At 44.2% G+C, this 18,903-nt stretch overlaps 2 protein-coding genes across 6 annotated transcripts; both read left to right on the top strand.

The window, feature by feature from the left end:
- The first annotated feature begins 3,673 nt into the window (after window positions 1-3,673).
- Window positions 3,674-6,432, top strand: LOC125293505 (zinc finger protein 135-like). Of its 4 annotated transcripts, none has more exons than XM_048241444.1 (2): window positions 3,674-3,775; window positions 4,687-6,432. In XM_048241444.1, the coding sequence occupies exons 1-2, from the start codon at window positions 3,756-3,758 to the stop codon at window positions 5,594-5,596; spliced, it is 930 nt and encodes a 309-aa protein (XP_048097401.1). In that variant the 5' UTR covers window positions 3,674-3,755; the 3' UTR covers window positions 5,597-6,432. The 4 variants fall into 4 exon arrangements, with proteins under 4 accessions (XP_048097401.1, XP_048097402.1, XP_048097403.1 ...); XM_048241445.1 differs by having other exon boundaries at window positions 3,710-3,814; XM_048241446.1 differs by lacking the exon at window positions 3,674-3,775 and adding an exon at window positions 3,897-3,971.
- Window positions 6,433-6,780: 348 nt separating this feature from the next.
- Window positions 6,781-18,557, top strand: LOC125293909 (protein-serine O-palmitoleoyltransferase porcupine-like). 2 transcript variants are annotated; one of them, XM_048242136.1, is made up of 15 exons: window positions 6,781-6,965; window positions 7,774-7,919; window positions 8,657-8,849; window positions 9,506-9,549; window positions 9,778-9,959; window positions 11,204-11,331; window positions 11,486-11,506; window positions 11,716-11,730; window positions 11,847-11,972; window positions 12,337-12,437; window positions 16,074-16,150; window positions 16,683-16,746; window positions 16,982-17,067; window positions 17,176-17,286; window positions 17,782-18,557. In XM_048242136.1, exons 2-15 carry the CDS (start codon window positions 7,781-7,783, stop codon window positions 17,881-17,883), a joined length of 1,389 nt encoding a protein of 462 aa, XP_048098093.1. In that variant the 5' UTR covers window positions 6,781-6,965; window positions 7,774-7,780; the 3' UTR covers window positions 17,884-18,557. The 2 variants fall into 2 exon arrangements, with proteins under 2 accessions (XP_048098093.1, XP_048098094.1); XM_048242137.1 differs by having other exon boundaries at window positions 6,781-6,969.
- Window positions 18,558-18,903: the final 346 nt, after the last annotated feature.

Below are 18,903 nucleotides of genomic sequence, written 5' to 3'. Positions count from 1 at the left end.
TGTTGTGTCTGTTTTATAGCCTTTTGCATGTATAGCGCCACCTAGTTAAAAACAAAAAAGTAAAAATGAGATGTTGTAATAGTAGGTATCTGTGACCTAACATGGTCGAAACTGCACAAAATTGGAAGTGTAGGATCATTATGAGACCCTCTGAAGGCTGTAGGTGGCGGACAAGTTTTTCATGGAATTAGGAGGACCACCTTTTTCATGTTGGTCTTAAGGGGCCATACAATAAATTAATTTATGTGTACATTTAGTGACCGTATACCAACAGAGTTTTCTGTGAATATCTTGAGAACCGTAGGGCCTAGGATGACCAATTTGTTGCGTCAGTTTTCCTCCAGGGGTCATGTTAACCCATTCCAAATGTACACATGTGCATAAACAGATATTCACACACACACACATACATTCATAAACAGAATTCATCACACACACACACATACATTGACACATACACATACAGTAGACATATGTACGCATGCATGCACATGCACACACACAGACACACACACAGGCACACCCACAAGCACGTGCACGCACACACACACACACAAACATAAACACGTACACGCACACATGCACACAATTCAAGAATTTCTCAGAATTATGAACAGGCAAGATGGGGGTGGGGTTGTATAAAATCCCAATGTCCTATTGCAGTGACAGGGACACTGTACTGCAGGAGATGTTTTCCTTTACATGAATGTTAAATTGAGGTCCTGAATCACCATGGTTGTTAAAGGAGAATTCCGGTGTGATATTGACCTAAAGTGTATTGAAACATGATACCGAGTGTGAACGTATGTCTCATAGCCCATCTCGGCTTGTCCCCTGCACTCCAAAATCTGGCGCTAGTTAGATTAGTTAAAATAATTCAGTGGAAATGCATGGATTCCAGTTTCTTCCAGTAGCAGCAACTGGAATCCATGCATTTCCACTGAATTATTTTTGGAATCTGATCCCTTATCATACCTGTTCATTCTTACTTGTTGCTCGACTTATCGTGACTAAATTCAAGATGGCTGCAAACGCTAAACTTTGTGAAGATACTGTCTGTATAAATCGTCTTGTAAGTAAACTACCAGTGCTTTTTCAAAGTTCTCAATGTCTCGTTTTAAATGTCAGGGCCCTCGGAAGTCTACCAATGAAGTGTGGAGATACATTGAGCCTCGTAAATGAGTGTAAAACAGTGATTTATTTGCATGGCTAGCCTGATTCGAGCACCACTATTGAAAAAGCTGTTGGTAGCATCGGCTAACTAGCCAGATTTTTTTTTGGAGTGCAGGGGACAAGCCGAGATGGGCTATGAGACATACGCTCACACTCGGTATCATGTTTCAATACACTTTAGGTCAATATCACACCGGAATTCTCCTTTAAAGATCCCATGGCACTTATCGCAAAGAGTAGGTGGTTCCCTGATTTGCTTTATTTATGTACACATACATAAAGACACACACACATGCGCACACACACAAAAACACACACACACACTACACATGCACACACACATACATGCACACACACGACACGCACAAACACGCACACAAACACATAAACAAACATACACACACACACACACACACACACATGCACCCACACATACAAACACACCTACATACACATACAAACACACGCACACAAACACACACACTCACACACAAAAAACACACACAAAACACATATACACAAAAACAACCACACACTCTGCAGACACTCAATTACAAACACACAAAAAAGGAACAAAGTAGGAAATTAACACAATTTGACAAACGTGACTTATTTTTCTGGAAAAAATGTGCTGGACTGGGCAGCGGTCATATTTTGTACCGCTCTGCGGTACATCTAGTTGTACATGATAGTTGTACATGATAGTGTGGTGGTTACATTAAGCACACAGTTTAATTTAATTCACACATTTTTTTTATTTGTCTTGCAGACTATCCACCACCACTGAGGAGCCGTGAATGCCATGGATGAACTTGATGCCCTTGATAAGGAGGTGCTGGCAAGAGAGGAGGCGAAGGAGGAGGCCTTGTGGAGCCTGCACCATGCTGCTGTCCATGTCGGCATCTCACCTGATGACCAGTGGCAAGCCTGATGGAGCCCAACCGCTCTCCTCTGTGTCCAGGCGACTGCCACGGCCCCGCTCCTCAAACCATTACACCTGCGAGGAGTGTGGCGAGATATTCCTCTCCATCATAAGGCTGACCAAGCACCATCAGTTCCACGACCCCGGCCGCCTCTTTCAGTGCCCCATTTGCAGGAAGCGATTCTTTTCCAGCAGTAACCTCAGCAATCACTTGCACGTGCACAGTGGTGTGCGGTTTGCTTGCTTGTGAGTTCTGCAGCCTCACCATGTCCTCAAAACACAACCTCATGCGCCACATGACCATCCACGCGAGAGAGGAGAAGTACCGCTGCCAGGAGTGCGGGAAACACAAGTACAACCCCGAGAAGCTCCGGCTGCCCACTGCCACCGTGCTCCCTGCCATCGCTCAGGCTCCCATCACACAAACGCTTGTCACGCTCAAGCACCAGCTCCCTCTAACCAATGACATGCCTTCCTCCTGTAATGTGATGACGAGTATGGAGAGGATACTTGTGGAGAAGAGGGAAAAGAAGTTGAAGAAGAAGAAGTCCTCTCCCGCTTTTCCCACCAGCCAAGAAGGAGCACAAATATGACTCTACTCTGTATCATAATGAGCAGTTGTACAGTACGACTACAGGAGGAGAAATGCGGCCACTGTGGGCCACAGAAAAGCACATACCGTGCAGAGAGTCACTTATGACATCGAGGTGGTGTTGTAATGTTACTGTGGAACACATCAATCATCAGGAATAAGGTGTAGGCCTATGAAGTTAGCAATGTATTTGAGCATATTGCATACGATAATAGTTGGTTTGATTGTTCTATTTGTTTACTTGTTTGATTGTTCTATTGGTTTGTATTTGTTTACTTGTTTTTGTCTAGTAATTTGTAAGGGGTGACATGACTATTAGACACATTTATGTCTGTTGACACATTTATGCTATTGTGTTTTAAAACATTCTACAACAGTCTACCTCAATTGTGTTTGTATTGTGTTTTGTGTGTGTGTGTGTGTGTTTGAGATTTTTGATGGAATAGGCTAGATTATAGACTGGAGAGAGAGCGCTAGGGATGCAAAGCAGGTTTTGAAATACCAAGATAGTATCACTCTGCACAATGACAATGAAAGTTCATATAATGGCATCCAAAATGGAGGAGGGGGGGGGGGGCATTGTCTATTTGCATTCACCGTTTCTTATTCACGTAGCTATCACTATATCGCATCTGAGATGTTCTGTAGTGAAAGAATCATGATAACAGAGCCCGTCTCTGATGATAATCAAGGTTGGCAGCGCTCTCTGCCCAGTTACTTGTGGAAGAAAGAGCAGGAGCGACACCTGGCGTAGCGGACTCAGCAGCACTTTTCAAATAATTACGAACGGGTTAAAGTTGATAGATTTTTGTAGAGGTCTAGTCACCTTTGGTGACATACATCATCATACATACATTTTATTGCAGGGAGATGTGTAGACATTTGTTACGTTACAACTGGAATTAGCTCTCTTGCACTTCACGGTGAATCAGTTGACTTCCTGGGCGGGAAGTTTTTGTTCCACAAGGAACCTTGGGCATGGGGAGCAAGGTACAGGGGCACAACTTTTCTTAGTCCGGATTGCCGGAAGTTTGTGTTACAGCCCAAAAACCAACCCGGCAAGCATTGATGTATTCACCGACTGAAAAGTAAGAATTGTGTACGCCGTTTGCTTGTATATCTCGGAGGTATGTTTCAATCAGGGTTATTGTTTTTAAGGATGGCATTGATGGTGGTGTATTACGTCACATGCGTGTTCGTAAAAGAAACCGCGCGCTGGACAGAAGCCAAGAATCCACAGGGCTAATGTTACTGTTGTGGTATTAGCGGTTGGCTAACTTGAAGGTGTGTCTGTTGTTTGTGTTGTCTTTTCTTTATCATTGATAGCTGATTTTGCGTCCCTGTATGCGTTTGCTGAAACATCTTATGATGTATTACATGCAAACGGAATGACAGTTTGTAAGTAACGTTAGTTGAACCTGCATTATGGACCTTGGTTCAGTATGCACATTGCTAAGATAACTTTGCATGGCTCAAATGCTAGCGTGGGTCAATAAACTAGCTACTAGCCTGCGTCAAGACGGGCTAATTTCAACGTAACGATCTCTGCTTACAAATAATGTACTGTCCTCACTGGTGTGAAATGTTGGGGTTTTATGGTGGTTCGAGGCACGTACTTCTTTTCAGCATTTTCTTCTTTGATTTTTGAACGAAGAGATGAGGCCGTAATTGTTCAACCAACACTGGCTGATCTCTAGTACGAAGGTGCAGAGACGTTTTTATATTTTGTCATAATCATGTAATTCATAAGAGGCTATTAACGTGTTCTATAGATAGGCTATGTCGTATTACAGTTTGCAACCTGCATCCGTTCCTACTGAACATCTCGTATACTCTATGCATTAGTGCACAAATGTAGATTTGTGAAATTCCATTACATGGAATTTCCTCGTTAAAATTATTACCAAACTTGACGTCATATTGGTTTGGTGATTACTGGTTTGGCTTTATGTTAGTCTTCCAAGCACACATTTCAAATGTGTTCTGGTTTGTCTTGCAGGCTACACCACCACTGGGGAGTTATGGATGCCTTGGACGAACTTGATGCCATTGAAGAGGAGGCGCTGGCCAGTGAGGAGGCGAGAGAGGAGGCCCTGTGGAGCCTGCACCATGCTGCGGCCATGTCGGCGTCTCACCTGAACAATGGCGAGTCTGACGGAGCCCTACTGTCTTCCTCCGAATCCGGGTCACTGCAGCGGCCGCGTTTCTCTGGCGAGTACACTTGTGACGTGTGCGGTGAGACCTTTTTCTCCATCGTGCAGCTGGCCAAGCACCGGCAGTTCCACGACCGCGACCGTCCCTACGAGTGCTCCATCTGCGGCAAGCGCTTCCTGAGCCGCAGCCACCACCACGAGCACCAGCGCGTGCACACGGGCGAGCGTCCCTTCCCCTGCGAGCGCTGCGACCGCTCCTTCACCACACACCACAACCTCAAGCGGCACATGACCATCCATGAGAAGGAGGAAATGTACCGCTGCCAGGAGTGCGGCGTGCTCTTCTGCCAGGAACACGAGTACAACATGGAGAAGCTCCGGCTGCCCTCGACCCTGCCTTCCATCGCTCCCCATGCGCCACCGTCGCCACCCACCATGACCACGCCCATGCCCGTCATGCTCGAGTCGCACGAGTTCGAGCACACAATCGACGAGGACGAAGCGCCTTCCTCCAGCAATGTGATGACGAGGATTGAGCAGATACTAACAGAGAAGAAGAAAAAGAGGAAGATGAGAAAGAAGCAGTCCTTGATTGATGTCAGCAGAAACATTGCCGCACGCCCGCTCTACTCCCCTCCGGAAAAGAAACATAAGTCTGACACGTACTACGACCAGCCAGCCCTCTACAGGAGGAAAGACGACAGAAAACTGCATGCCAGGCAGAGAGTTGCGTATGATATTGAAGTAGTGCTATAATGCAAGTCCTTGGTGCTGTTGAGCTGCAGGGAAGATTAAATCCAACACCAAAAAGTTGTGCTTTGTATTTTTTGGATGGCGGCAGAGTCGGTGAGGCGATGATCAGGTCTCTCAGATTCTTTATGATATGATTGACTAATCATCATTTTCTTTTCTCTTTTGTTATGCTATTTCCACTGTATGAAATACAACTGAATATCACTTTAAATTGCTGCTGGTTAATCAGGAATTGTAGGTATAGGTTAGCAATGTATTTGGGCATATTGCACACGAGTGGCTTTCCATTTGAATTTAAATTCCCAGATGAAACTTTGAGCAAGTCAGGCCTACTGTCTGTGTGTGTGCTGTACATCTACACTTTATCATTCCAGGCCAGTGATTTTGTAGTGTTTCCCCGTATAGCCTTTTGTAAAGGCTGTCTTTACCATTACTCGTATGTCAATTCTAAAACTACAAACAGAAATCTACGTTGATGATTTCCTTTGAATTGGGCTCTGTGTTATAGACTTCTCTATTGACTTGTGATGGAACATGGGCTTTCCTACAAAACTACCTCAAAAAGTGTGCCTCAAGCTATTAAACGGTCTTCGAATGACATGGTGTGAAATTTCTGTTCTGAAATCAGCCTTTTTTCTCCTTTTGTCTGAATTGAAGACGCTATTTTACTTTTTTGTATCTTACTCATTATTCATGAATATTATCAACATGACAGACCATTGCCATACTTGTTTGTGAATGCCATTTGTTGCTTGAATGTTATGCATTACACACTTGTTTGGTCATAGCCCATGCATCTGCTATGTGTAGACATCATCTACTAATAAAATTAATTATGAAATGGCTCTAATACTTGATGGTGAGTTTCCTTTAAATGCAGTAATCCATATTCTGCTGACGGTTGACTAAATCTTTGAGTGAAAGATGCAGCCATTGTGACCCCCATAATTTAAGTAATTTAAATTGGTCCTGCTTGGGCAATACTGAATTTCAGTTTGCATAAAGGCAGTGTGTTTCCAGCCTCCGCATAGAATTCAAAAGAAAACCCCGCTCGACCCAGCGGTTAATCGATGCCCTCGTTTTTTTCAATGAGCATACGTTTTCATTGGCTTATTCCTTACAAGCGACTAAAGTGATTGGTTTACGTGGTCTCCATTCAGTAGCCCACTGCGTGACGGGCAGTCGCAGTCAGCTGTCGTCGCTGCTGATGGCAACAATAGGAGTCGGCCACATTTTCAGCATCATCTGCATCCTACACATCGCCCATGAAGCGGAGGAGAATCCAAACGCGCACTGATCGGAATTTAGTCTCTCGTTTGAAGTGAAGACACGCCGGCTGCAAAGGATATTTTGCAATAGCCTACACACTTCAGTGAGTGAGTACATTCCGTTGGAGCACAATACGATGACATCCGTGGTGCGGTTGGCATCAGCCGGCAGTGTAGAACAGTCGAGAGCTGGGATGTTGCCGGTCCAGTCAGATCGGATTAATACAATCCAGCAAAGTCGGCTGCATGGCTGGCTAGCTGAAGAATTAGGTTTTGCGTCGTCCGTGGAGAGCAAAACCATTCATTGTTTAAGGAGAAAAATACATTTTATTGGCTTCCAGCTGCATTGCGGATGATTGTATAGCCGAAGTCCCCGAGCTAATTTGAGCTAGTAGAGATGTATAGCCTATCCTTAGTGCTCATGTATAGACATCCTTGTTGCTATGTGGCAAGATTTTATTACTTAGTTTAAATTAAAGCAATTTCTCAAGTAGAGCAGCATTTCCAGTTCCTGTTGCGGCGAGATATGCATGCGTTCTTGACCCGAGTGTGTATTCTGTGGGTTGCTTAACCAGTCAAATTCAGTGATTGAAATGACCCTTTCATTCTCAAGATGCATCGTAAGATTTATGTCACTATTTTGATTCATAAGAGATATGATTATTATATAGCATATCTATGAGATTCATATGTGATTCCTTATTCACACCATGTAGGGTATATGAGGGCTTGACATATAATTGCAACCATCTCAATTATACTAAAGGGAGAATTCGGGAGAATTCAGAATTTCCCAAATGTTTCCTCAGAGTTCATATTGATGTCAATACAATCATGTGACAGTGATAGCATACAGTATTGTGCACTAATGATTTTAACACAATGCCATTTCCCCTCAAATGTCCCTTGTAGAGTCACGATGCCAGCGGCACCCAGCCACCAGGATTTCTTTGCGGAGCTGCCAGGGGGATGCCTGCTCCCTACGGTCCAGCAGGGCCTGGAGCAGACCTGGAAGCTCCTCCTCATCTGCCTGACCTGCCGCTTCCTCTGGAGGCTCAGTAAGGCATTACCTGACAACACCGACCCAAACATATACAGCATTTCAGCAGTACCTGCAACACCAACCCAAACACACACAGCATTTCAGCAGTACCTGACAACACCAACCCAAACATACACAGCATTTTAGCATTACACTACCTACCTAATAATCTTCACCCACACACAGCATTTCAGCATTAGGGTACCTGACAGACGTAACCCACACATGGCAGTTCAGTCTGACTACATCAACCCACATAATGTTTGGGTTACCTGACTAATTTAACGGTGGTTCAGCATTATCTGACAAACCTAACTCATTTGAACATCATTTGGCATTTGAGTATTCCTTGACTGTCTTAACCCACACAACACAAGGTATTTGAGTGTCACCTAATGATCCAGACCAATACACAGCATTTCAACATTACCTGATGATTTTAACCAGTAAGGCAGGCAGCATTTGAGCATTACCTGACTGACTGCTTTAATATAGACAATTCAAAGAACACTGACAATAGTACAACCAAACAACATTTTCCTTGCTGTGCAGTCTTACCCTACACCAGACATTTAAGCATTAGGCTACCTATAGCACTCGGAAACCTTACCAGACATGTGATTGATTGGTGTTGCTGGTGTTATTATGGATAGGCTACACCACAGTACACTCCCTCTTGTTTTCGTTATAAATGTATTACCTTTAACAGGGTCTGTAATTTACTTTACTGTCTGTCTCTTTCCATGTGGACAGGGCTTCCCACCTACATGAAACACCTGAGCACCGTGGGCGGCGGGTTCTACGTTCTTTACCTGTTCTTCGAACTGCACATGGTGTGGGTGGTTCTGCTTAGTCTGCTGTGCTACCTCATCCTCTTTCTCTGCCGCCACTCCACCATCCGTGGAACGTTCCTCTGCATCACTGTCCTCATCTACCTGCTGTTAGGGTAAGCTATAGGAGACCGGACCACAGATTTATGCCCTGGTTCATGTACATATCATCTCTATAGCGTGTTAAAAATATGCTGAATTAGATGTTAAATTCATTTGAATTGATCCACTCTGCTTACCTAGCTTCTAAAGTAATGGAATGAAAAGGCAGACATACTCCTTTGCTGACCAAAAAGGCCCTTTGTGCTGCTAACTTGTGGAGACTATTGTTAAACCTAATGGCAAATAACACTTCAGGGGATAAATCAGAGGGATTCTTCCTAAGGTCCTTTAAACTCTAATTTGTTCGGCCTAATACCTGCCACACAGTAATGCCATTAATAGTGTGCTATTTAGCCATCTCAATGAAAAGTATGTATTGCGGAGTAGTATGTACAGTATTGTACTAGAATTGACAGATGCAGTGCTAAATCCCAACTAAGGCCTCCTCTGCACTGTAGCTTAAATATTTACATACTTTATTGTGTAGCTGTAGCTCTGTAGCTTAAATGTTATTATATTGCTGTAAGTCGCTCTGGATAAAAGTGTCCAAATTAATTAATGTAGATGTATATTGTATTAAAGAGTAACTGTACTTCTAAATTTGACTGTTCATTTTTTAATTGAATGTTTTGTTTTGTTTGTTTTTGTTATTTTGTTTGTTTTGTTTCAGTGAGGCACATATGATGGACACCACCACCTGGCATAAAATGAGAGGTCAGTCACCTTGGAGTCAGTGTCTGCTTCGCTGTTCTCCTTTTACATTCATATAAAAGCGTAGTTGAATAAATGACATCATAGGATATCATATCCAGTCAGTTCTGCTGAAGAAGCCCCAAAATACTCTTATCTGCTGGTTTGCACATTTCTTTTTCTCCTGTAACTCATACTCTGTTATGTTTCATGTCTCTGTTTTCATATCTCTGTTTTGGAAAATCCATTCAGTGTCCCAGATGGTGGTGGCCATGAAGGCCATCTCATTGGCTTTTGACCTGGACAGGGGGGTAGTGGAAAGTGTCCCCTCTCCAGTGGAGTTCATGGGCTACATCTACTTTGTGGGCACAGTCATCTTCGGACCCTGGATCAGCTACAATAGCTACAAAGAGGCGGTTGAAAGCCGCCAGCTGGTAAGTCCACCTACAAACTTAAAACAAAGACTAGGGTAGAAGATATAGAAATGTCTCAAGATCAACGTAACACTGTCCCTATTGCATAGCCTGTTTTTATAACAATGCTGTCAGTGAGTAGATGGAAACACAGAAATGATCGTAGTTTAGCAGCACTTGTATATGTCGCTAAAGTTACAGAATCTCAAGTCTAATCTTTGATCTTGTGTTCATCTTCTGAAATACCGGTAATTTGCATTGTGTTGAGTTAGCCATCAATAGGCTATAAGCACTATAATTTGGCATATCCAAAGTGTGTCAGATTGCACTATCCAAAGTGCACTGCAATTATAAACCATGGTGTAGTCTGAATCAATTGGTATCATTTAGTAAAATGTTTTGAGTATTCTCATGTGCGCCTGTCTGGTCATCATAGATTGATAGATATTCATTGATTGATCGGAAATTCATCATGCACCTTACAGCTCGTCAGATAGACAGACAACATACAACAGACAACAACAGGACCACTAAACCGTCCCATAACCCCACACAAAAACAATACACAACACCACGTATCTCTACATTATAAAATAGTACCAGTGTCATTAGTACCAGTATCAATAGTAAAGTGCAATATCATCAGTGGCACTTTAATATAATACCAGAGTGCAGTATTATCACAGAGAGAGGATCACATTATTTTCCCTTCCCAACTTATTCAACAGTGTAATACTGGTAGGGATGAATGATCTGCGAGCCCGGTTGGTTTGGAAGGACAGCACCCTATTGACCCCTTCACGGTCCACATCACAGCACATGCTTATCGGGGTCAGAAAGCTTTACATCCCATTGAATTGTATGTGTGGGAATTGACTGAAACATCAAGAAAACATCAAGAAAAATGGCTACTTGTTCTACTTTTTCACAAACTGGAACAACTTGTCAACCAGATCTCTGGCCACTTGCTAACGCCGTCTACCCATTCTGTTATCAGCTCAGGATCAGGTAGACAATCGCCATTGCCTAAGACTAATTTATCAAAGTACAGTTCACAGTCCTGGGGTGACAATGACATGTGCATACCTTGACAGCTCAGCATGCCGGTCTATTAGCTGCACCGTTATTCTAACCCCATGCTGTGCGCGCACCCAACCTAGCCTCTGGATGTTTACAAACATTGAAGGGGTCTATACCTTCTGACTGATGATCATGTTGTTTTGGCTCTCTAAATGTATGCTGACGTGGTCTCTCCTTCCCTACAGAGTTTCAGGTGGCTTGTGAAGGCCTTCACCAGCTGGGCCAAGAGTCTGTTCTGCCTGCTCGTCTCCAACTGTGTAGCTCCCTACCTCTTCCCCTACTTCATTCCCATCTACACCGACAGACTGCTCCGGTAAGCAGTGGCGTGCTTGCTTTGCTTTGTGTAGCTTGCTTTTGGTGAGTGTGTAATTCCCATAGTGTATGGTCATCAAATGATGTAAGATGATGATGATTAAATCCACTCTGCTTTTCTTCTCTGCCGGCTCTATTTGGTCATCGCTCCAAAGCAAGAAGAGACGAAAGAACAGGTAACTACCACCTAATTAAATACTTCACATTTAATTTCATACATTTTCAACATTGACACTCTTATTCACAATGTCCTTTGTCTATGGAGTTATGGAATGATGTATTAAATTTGCATACAATAAATGTGCATGGAGTGAGGGTATGTATGTGTATTTATTATGCATCAGAGTTTAATTATTATTTTTTCTTTCGCCTCATCGCTTCGCAGAGGGACTCTTGCAAGGTAAGCTTTTCTCGATCCAAGAGGGAAAAGTGTGCACCTAAGCACAGCTGCCCAGAGCTGCTTGTTTCAGCTTGTTTTTCATCTCCTAAACCCACACTCTCTTTCATCCTCTGTAGGTGGCTGCTGGGGTATGAGAATACCCTCTCCTTCCATTTCAGCAACTTCTTTGTGAGTTACCTCAGTGAAACCACCACCACTTTGGCGGGCTCTGGCTTCACAGAAGAGAAGGAGAACCTTAAGTGGTCAGTGTTGCCGCTTCTTTACCCACAATATGAATTTGATAGATTGCTGCATTGTTATTGTAACAGAGAGGCTACGCCAGGTCCGCAACTGAAGCGCTCCATTCGCATAGCGTAAACATAGTTTTAGAAGACTGGTCTAATTGTTTGGAATGTATGTGCTGCTATCTCATCTGGTGTAGCCAGTTCCATTGATTAAAGTGGAAGCTAATTGTTGCAGCAGACACTACGCGAATGGAATGCTTCAGTTACGTGGCCCGGTGTGGTCTCCCTGTAAGTCTACAGATATTTTTGGTTTAGACAGCAAAAACGACACGCTTCACCTTTGACCTATATTAACCTCCACCAATGGTTTGTTGTCCTCCAGGGACTTGACAGTGGCAAAACCTCTAAACGTGGAGTTTCCCAGGTCCATGGTGGAAGTGGTGACCTCTTGGAACCAGCCCATGTCTCAATGGCTGAATACATGTGAGTGTTGGTGATGACTCTGCTTGCTCTCCACACAGACCAAACCAAGCTCTCAGTCTCCAGTCTCTCTGGCCTACAGTAGTCTCTGGGAATAGTTTCCTTATTAGCAGCTTCCCCATTACAGCAAGAACTCGTCCAATAAGCCCATTTCACAGTGTCCAGGAGTCCAGCTTTGTTGATGTTAATGATACCTTAATTGGCAGGGTAAAACGTCTTTCTGTTTTTGTCTTCCCTGTGGACAATGCTGGGGTGCGTTTCCCAAAACCATAGTTGCTAACCTAGTTTTGGGAAACGCGCCCCTGTTCCAGAGGAGGTTGGTTTACAGTACACAGTGGCGACATCTTGTCAAATGGGCTAAATGCTGGCTCCTTTTTGCTCACCGTCTCTGTGTGTTTATAGGAACAGTCAAGCATTTACACAGTAATTGTGTGAGTTGGGTATTTGTTTTAAGTGTCTTGTTTTAACGTGTCTTGATGGGTCTCCAGTGGATGTTCTACTTTTCCTATATCTGAATTGTTAGGGCTGTGCCTGTGTCCTTAGTTTGACCTCAAAATGCCTGCCTCTCTGGTCAAGTTCTTTACCTTATAGCTCTATCCAGTACTATCTAACTTGGAACATCCAGGTTCACTTACAGTACCTTACCTGTACCTTGTCACTTCGCTTCTCAACCCGTACCCTCCTTTTGTGGCAGACTTGCTTTGTGCTCCCTATGATGTAAATGAATGTCAAAGTCAAAGTCAAAGTCAGCTTTATTGTCAATTTCTTCACATGTTCCAGACATACAAAGAGATCGAAATTACGTTTCTCACTATCCCACGGTGAAGACAAGACATATTTGACCAATTTTAAGTCCACAGACAAACATAACATTCAAGTAAACAAAAAAAGTAAGTAAATAAGTAAATAAGAGGGCACATATAATAATAATAATGAAAAATAAGAGCAGCAAAAATTTTGTTGACATTGTGCATAGACAGTCAATAAAATACTAGTGCAAATACTGTAAAATACTATAAAATACTGTTTGACCTAAGTAATAAAAGAAAGTGGCATAGTGGTGCAAGTTATGTAAGAGCAGCAGAAGTGTTGTGTTTTCAGGACAACAACACCAAGTTGTAAAGTGTACAAGTGTGCAAGTGTTCAAGTGTGCAGGTGGAGTAGTGCAGGCTGACCATTGTGGGTCCAATGTCCAGGATGTTATGTAGCTGAGGGTGGGGGGGGAGAGAGGAGGGAGAGAGTTCAGCATCCTTACAGCTTGGTGTATGAAGCTGTTAGTGAGTCTGGTAGTGCGGGAGGCGCAGGCTTCTGTACCTCTTCCCAGAGGGCAGTAGATCAAACAGATTGTGGCGGGTGACTTGCATCACTCACAATTTTGGTCGCCTTTGGTGGGTGAGGTGGGTGGTGTAAATGTCCTTCAGTGAGGGGAGTGAAGCACCAATGATCCTTCCAGCTGTGTTCACTATGCTGCAGGGCTTTCCTGTTGTATTCAGTGCAGCTTCCGCCCACACAGCGATACAGCTGGAGAGGATGCTCTCAATGGTGCCTCGGTAGAATGTGGTCATGATGGCTGGTGGAGCACTTGCTTTCGCCTGAGTTTTAGTGAGGAAGTACAGGCGCTGAGCTCTCTTAGCCAGTGATGCAGTGTTGGTGGTCCAGGAGAGGTCTTCACTGATGTGCACCCCAGGAATTTGGTGCTGCTCGCTCTCTCCACCACAGCACCGTCGATGGTCAGTGGCAGGTGTTGGGTGTGACCTCTCGGAAGTCAACAACAATCTCTTTGGTCTTGCTGACGTTCAGCAGGAGGTTGTTGTCCCTGCACCACGTGGGTCAGATGGTCGACCTCCAACCTGTATTGAGTCTCATTAAGCCCTTGGTGATGAGACCCACCAGAGTTGTGTCGTCAGCAAATTTCACTATGTGATTGTTGCTGTAGGTTGCAGTGCAGTCATGCGTCAGCAGGGTGAAGAGCAGCGGACTGAGCACGCAGCCTTGGGGGGCCCCTGTGCTCAGTGTGATGCTGCTTGAGGTATTGTTGCCAACACGTACTACTTGGGGCCTCTGACAGAGGAAGTCCAGTAGCCAGTTGCAGAGGTAGGTACTGAGTCCTAGTTTGTCAAGTTTGCAGATGAGTTGTTGTGGTATTATGGTGTTGAATGCAGAACTGAAGTCTATAAACAGCAATCTCACATATGAGTCTCTTTTTTCCAGGTGGGTGAGGGCTGGGTGGAGGGCAGAGCAGATTGCATCCTCTGTAGACCGCTTGGCTCGGTATGCAAACTGGAAGGGGTCCAGGGTGGGGGGGAGAATGGCTTTGATATGTGACATGACAAGCCGCTCAAAGCACTTCATGATGATGGGTGTCAGTGCCACAGGGCGGTAGTCATTGAAGCAGGATGGAGCAGTTTTCTCGGCACAGGTATGATGGTGGCAGCTTTGAAACATGATGGGACGATGGCTTGCTTCAGGGAAGTGTTAAAGATGTCTGTGAAGACATCCTTAAGCTCCCCTGCGCAGTCCTTCAGCGCACGACCTGGGATGTTGTCTGGACCTGTTGCCTTACGGGTGTTGATAGCAGCAAGTGTCCTCTTCACGCTGTCGGCAGAGAGGCACAGGGGCTGCTCATGTAGAGGGGATGGGTCTTCTGTGGGCAGGTGCTGTTTTGCTTCTCGGGCGAGCAAAAGAAGCGGTTCAGGTTGTTGAGCAGAGGGATGTTGCTCTCACAGCTCTGTGGCGCGGGCTTGTAGTCCGTGAGGGTTCAATAATGCTAGTGTTGTGCAGGGATTCTTCTTCATGAATTATTTAATATCATACTATTCCAGTGTGCACATTTACTCTAAGATTCTCTCATCTTTGATGACAGTACAGAAGTATAGCAATATCTTACTGAGCTTTACTGTCTGTTAAATTATTTGCCTTGAACCAAAGTCCTTTTAGGCAAGTCCCTCCACTCGGCGGCCATATACCAACGTTTTATGGGCACTCATCGGGCACAGTCTTTGGGTCGAACTGCGCGTGCGCAAGGCTTCACGACACCAATCTTGCTCCAGCGGCGAGATCACAACACATGATTGGCACGATGTCTTCACAACACACCATATGATTGGCTCAATGTATTCACATCACACCACATGATTGGCTCAATTTATTTACATGTCGACGTTTGGCCGAGGAAGGGGTGGGATATGTGTAGACAACGGCCATATTGGCGTGACAAACTAGCCCCATGCATTTCTATGGAGTATTTTTTGAGTGCTGTGTCTCCACATTAGAAAGTCTCTGCTTGAACCCAGTCGGCCATGCCCCATATGGAAGCAGTTGATATCCTCGGGCGAAGAGCAGTAAATACATTTGCCACTAAATGCCACCCAATTAAGTGATCGCTCATTTGGAAAAAGATTAGTAGACAGTGTGTAGGCTTGGCTGTCAAATTGTGAACCAGGGCAATCTGTATTTAGACACTGTTTCTCCTACACATCTTATTGGTTTCCATATCCGATCAGTTATGGGGTCAGAACAGCGCAAACATGTTTGACTTAATATGTAGTTTGCAGTGTGATCTAGAGCAGTTTCATGTGACTTACTCATCTTACTCGTCTGTATTTCCTATGTCTCTCTGTCTCTCTGTCTCCCACATAGACGTTTTTAAAAGTGCTCTCAAATTCGGCAGTTTCACTGCCATCCTTACAACCTACACAGCCAGTGCACTGCTTCACGTAAGTACAGTCTGTGTTTCCATTACCACAACTTAAATGTCCAATACTTAGGCATAAGGTCATCCTGCACATTTGTTCTTGATGCACTTTGGCATGTTAATAATTTATATAAAACAGATGGCAATGGCCTTCAGGGACAATTAGCTGAGATGGACTTCAACCTGCAGCACATCCCTTAATAAAGGCACATCTGCGAGGCCTATACTGCTTCAGCAAAATAGCCCTCTTAGAGTCGTCTAAGAGACCTTGAGGCAAAAGGTTATCTATGCAACGAAATCCAAGTTTGCCTGACCTTGTGATTTGTATTAGTCTAGGTGAAATCACAGTGGTTTCCTCTGACTGGATCCCTAAGGAACTAACCTTACAAAGTGAAACACATGCATAATATCAGTTCCTTTATTTGCTGCTGGTCCGTAGCTTTGTCAGTGCACACAGCCAGCCTGTGCCCTATCATTTCAGCTCCAGCTTGAGCGTGCTGGCATTAGCTCTCTTTGTACAATCTCTCAGTCTTTGTTTCCTATCTCTCTGACAGGGCCTGAGCTTCCATCTAGGGGCCGCTCTCTTATCTCTGGGCTTCATCACGTATGTGGAGCATGGTAAGACCCCGCTGCCTGGATAATTCGCAGTGGATGCTTTTTAAACGAGAACATAGAGTAGTGTATTCTTCACACGGTGCAGTGCAGCAGCAGCACCAGGCTGGAATGATTCATTGTTTTCTATTTTAGACCACAGGGCTTTTTGTCCTATTTTATGCTGAATTCATGCAGTGTTTTTGGCCACAGTGTGTTCCTTTCATAGGCATACTGCTAATGTGTTGCATTGCATTTCCAGTGTTGAGGAAAAGACTAGCCACTATCTTAAATGCGTGCATCTTGTCCAGGCGATGTCAGCCAGATTGCAGTCACGCACACAAAAAGGTGATGTATCTTTACAGCCTTAATAACAATATAGTGTATTTTTTAGTGTTACGGTTCTCCACTCCTTCTGGATAAAATGCTAATTCCCCTTCTCCAATTGCTCTTCAGGCTTTGTGGGTGTACCTCATAAACCTGGTCTTCAGTGGACTGGCCCTTTTGCATCTGGTTTATCTGGGCTCTGTGTTTGACTCAAACTCAGATGACATGGAGGAGAACGAGGTAAGAAAACAACAATTGTAACACATTTGTACAATCTTTCAAACAGCCCATGACATTCGGCCACAAGGAAAGTTTTTGCTAGACCAGGCAATAGGCCCTAGGCCAGGTTTGAACAAAAGCTAAGAGAGAGAAAAAAATATCTAGTCAAAAAGAGAATAAAGCAGTATGGCTTTTTTTCTCCACCCACACACAAGCTTTTTGATTTGAACTTTTGGGGGCTAAGGATCAGTGTCACCAATGGCAGGGTTCTTCTAGTGATTAATTATTGGAATTGGAAATGTATTTATTTAAAACAGGGACAATGCACAAATAAGCATTAATCTTGTGATACAAGAGAATATGTGTTTGGCCAGGTTATAGCAACAATTGCTAATTTCCACCTGTAGTCCCTAAATGAATAAATGTGATAAATGCAATGTAATGTTCACTTTTTTACCGTCATTGGTCTGCACCTGACAGCTCCCCCTGACCATGTTGCTTGGTTGTCTCTTCCAGGACAGCATAGCCAATCACACCATCAGAAAGTGGACAGAGCTGAGCTGGTCGAGTCACTGGGTCACCTTCGGTAGCTGGGTGCTCTACCGTATGATCCTCTAACAGTTTAGAGACGGGGGAGGACAGAGGAAGAACAATATCATTCTGGACATGAGAACAGGAGAACCGACGAGAAGACAAGAGCAGAAAAGAGAAGAGAAGAGAGAGAGAGGAAATGGAAAGCAATAAATCACATCAGGGCGAAACGCCTACTTCAATCCAATCCTGTCTCAGTGAGGCAGCCCTATATAGGACACTGAACTCTGTGACTGCACTGTGAGATACTTCTGGACTATATAACACACAAACAGAGCAAATGGAGACCCCCACCTCACCCACCCACCCACCCACACACACATACATACATCCTGTCAACAACTACTGATGCACTCTGTTGCTGCTCAAACACTCCTGGCCCTTATTCCTATTGCACATGTCTGAACCAGGAAGATTTGCACCGCCTCTGAAAACCTGGATCAACAGCACAGCAGACTCCAGTTATCGCCGAGCGTGGGTTACTTTTATATTATTCTCATTTTCTGTATGCTCATTTATATTATTCTCATTCGTTACCTGTATTTACTGTGCTTGTTACAAGAAGAATACTGGTCATCTAGTTTACAGTGAGCACAAACAGAATTGGGGGGGAAGATGACGTATTTCACGTGAAGAATAACTACTTTTAATTCTTTGAATAGGAGGAAAACCAACATTCCCTGTGATAAGTGACAAGTGGTTTCAGTGGTTTGGCACAGCCACACCCATCTGTCTGTGAGAGGTGTTTGTTTTCCTGTGGAAAGTACTAGCTTGCCTGAGAGCTCCCACGTGTGCAGGTTTCCAACTGCGAACAAGTGATGCTGATGACCCAGATAACCGTTTAGTCGAGAGCTGACCTGGACCCAACCTGGCTGGGCCAATGCAGAACTGGGCTACAAGTGGCCCCTGGTCAGTGCTCCTGTGTGAGAAAACTAAACTAGACTGGCAGTGAGGGATATCTTTAGACTAATGCGTTCCAGTGGTTAGTCAAGAGTGAGGCTGAATTGGAGGCCAGCTGTGTGCAGTGTTGCTTTCGAGAGAGGCTGA

Source organism: Alosa alosa, chromosome 4 (genome assembly GCF_017589495.1).
Source record: "Alosa alosa isolate M-15738 ecotype Scorff River chromosome 4, AALO_Geno_1.1, whole genome shotgun sequence".
Taxonomy (NCBI): domain Eukaryota; kingdom Metazoa; phylum Chordata; class Actinopteri; order Clupeiformes; family Clupeidae; genus Alosa; species Alosa alosa.
Note: the sequence above shows the minus strand (reverse complement) of the source record. Positions and strands in the feature narration are given on the sequence as shown.

Excerpts from the sequence above, each read along its gene's own strand:
- LOC125293505 (XM_048241444.1), top strand. The coding sequence starts at position 3,756 with ATGTATTCACCGACTGAAAA. Across the intron at positions 3,776-4,686 it reads ATGTATTCACCGACTGAAAA|GCTACACCACCACTGGGGAG; the intron begins GTAAGAATTGTG and ends TTTGTCTTGCAG.
- LOC125293909 (XM_048242136.1), top strand. The coding sequence starts at position 7,781 with ATGCCAGCGGCACCCAGCCACCAGGATTTCTTTGCGGAGCTGCCAGGG. Across the intron at positions 9,960-11,203 it reads CGGTTGAAAGCCGCCAGCTG|AGTTTCAGGTGGCTTGTGAA; the intron begins GTAAGTCCACCT and ends CCTTCCCTACAG. Across the intron at positions 12,438-16,073 it reads GTCTCAATGGCTGAATACAT|ACGTTTTTAAAAGTGCTCTC; the intron begins GTGAGTGTTGGT and ends TCTCCCACATAG.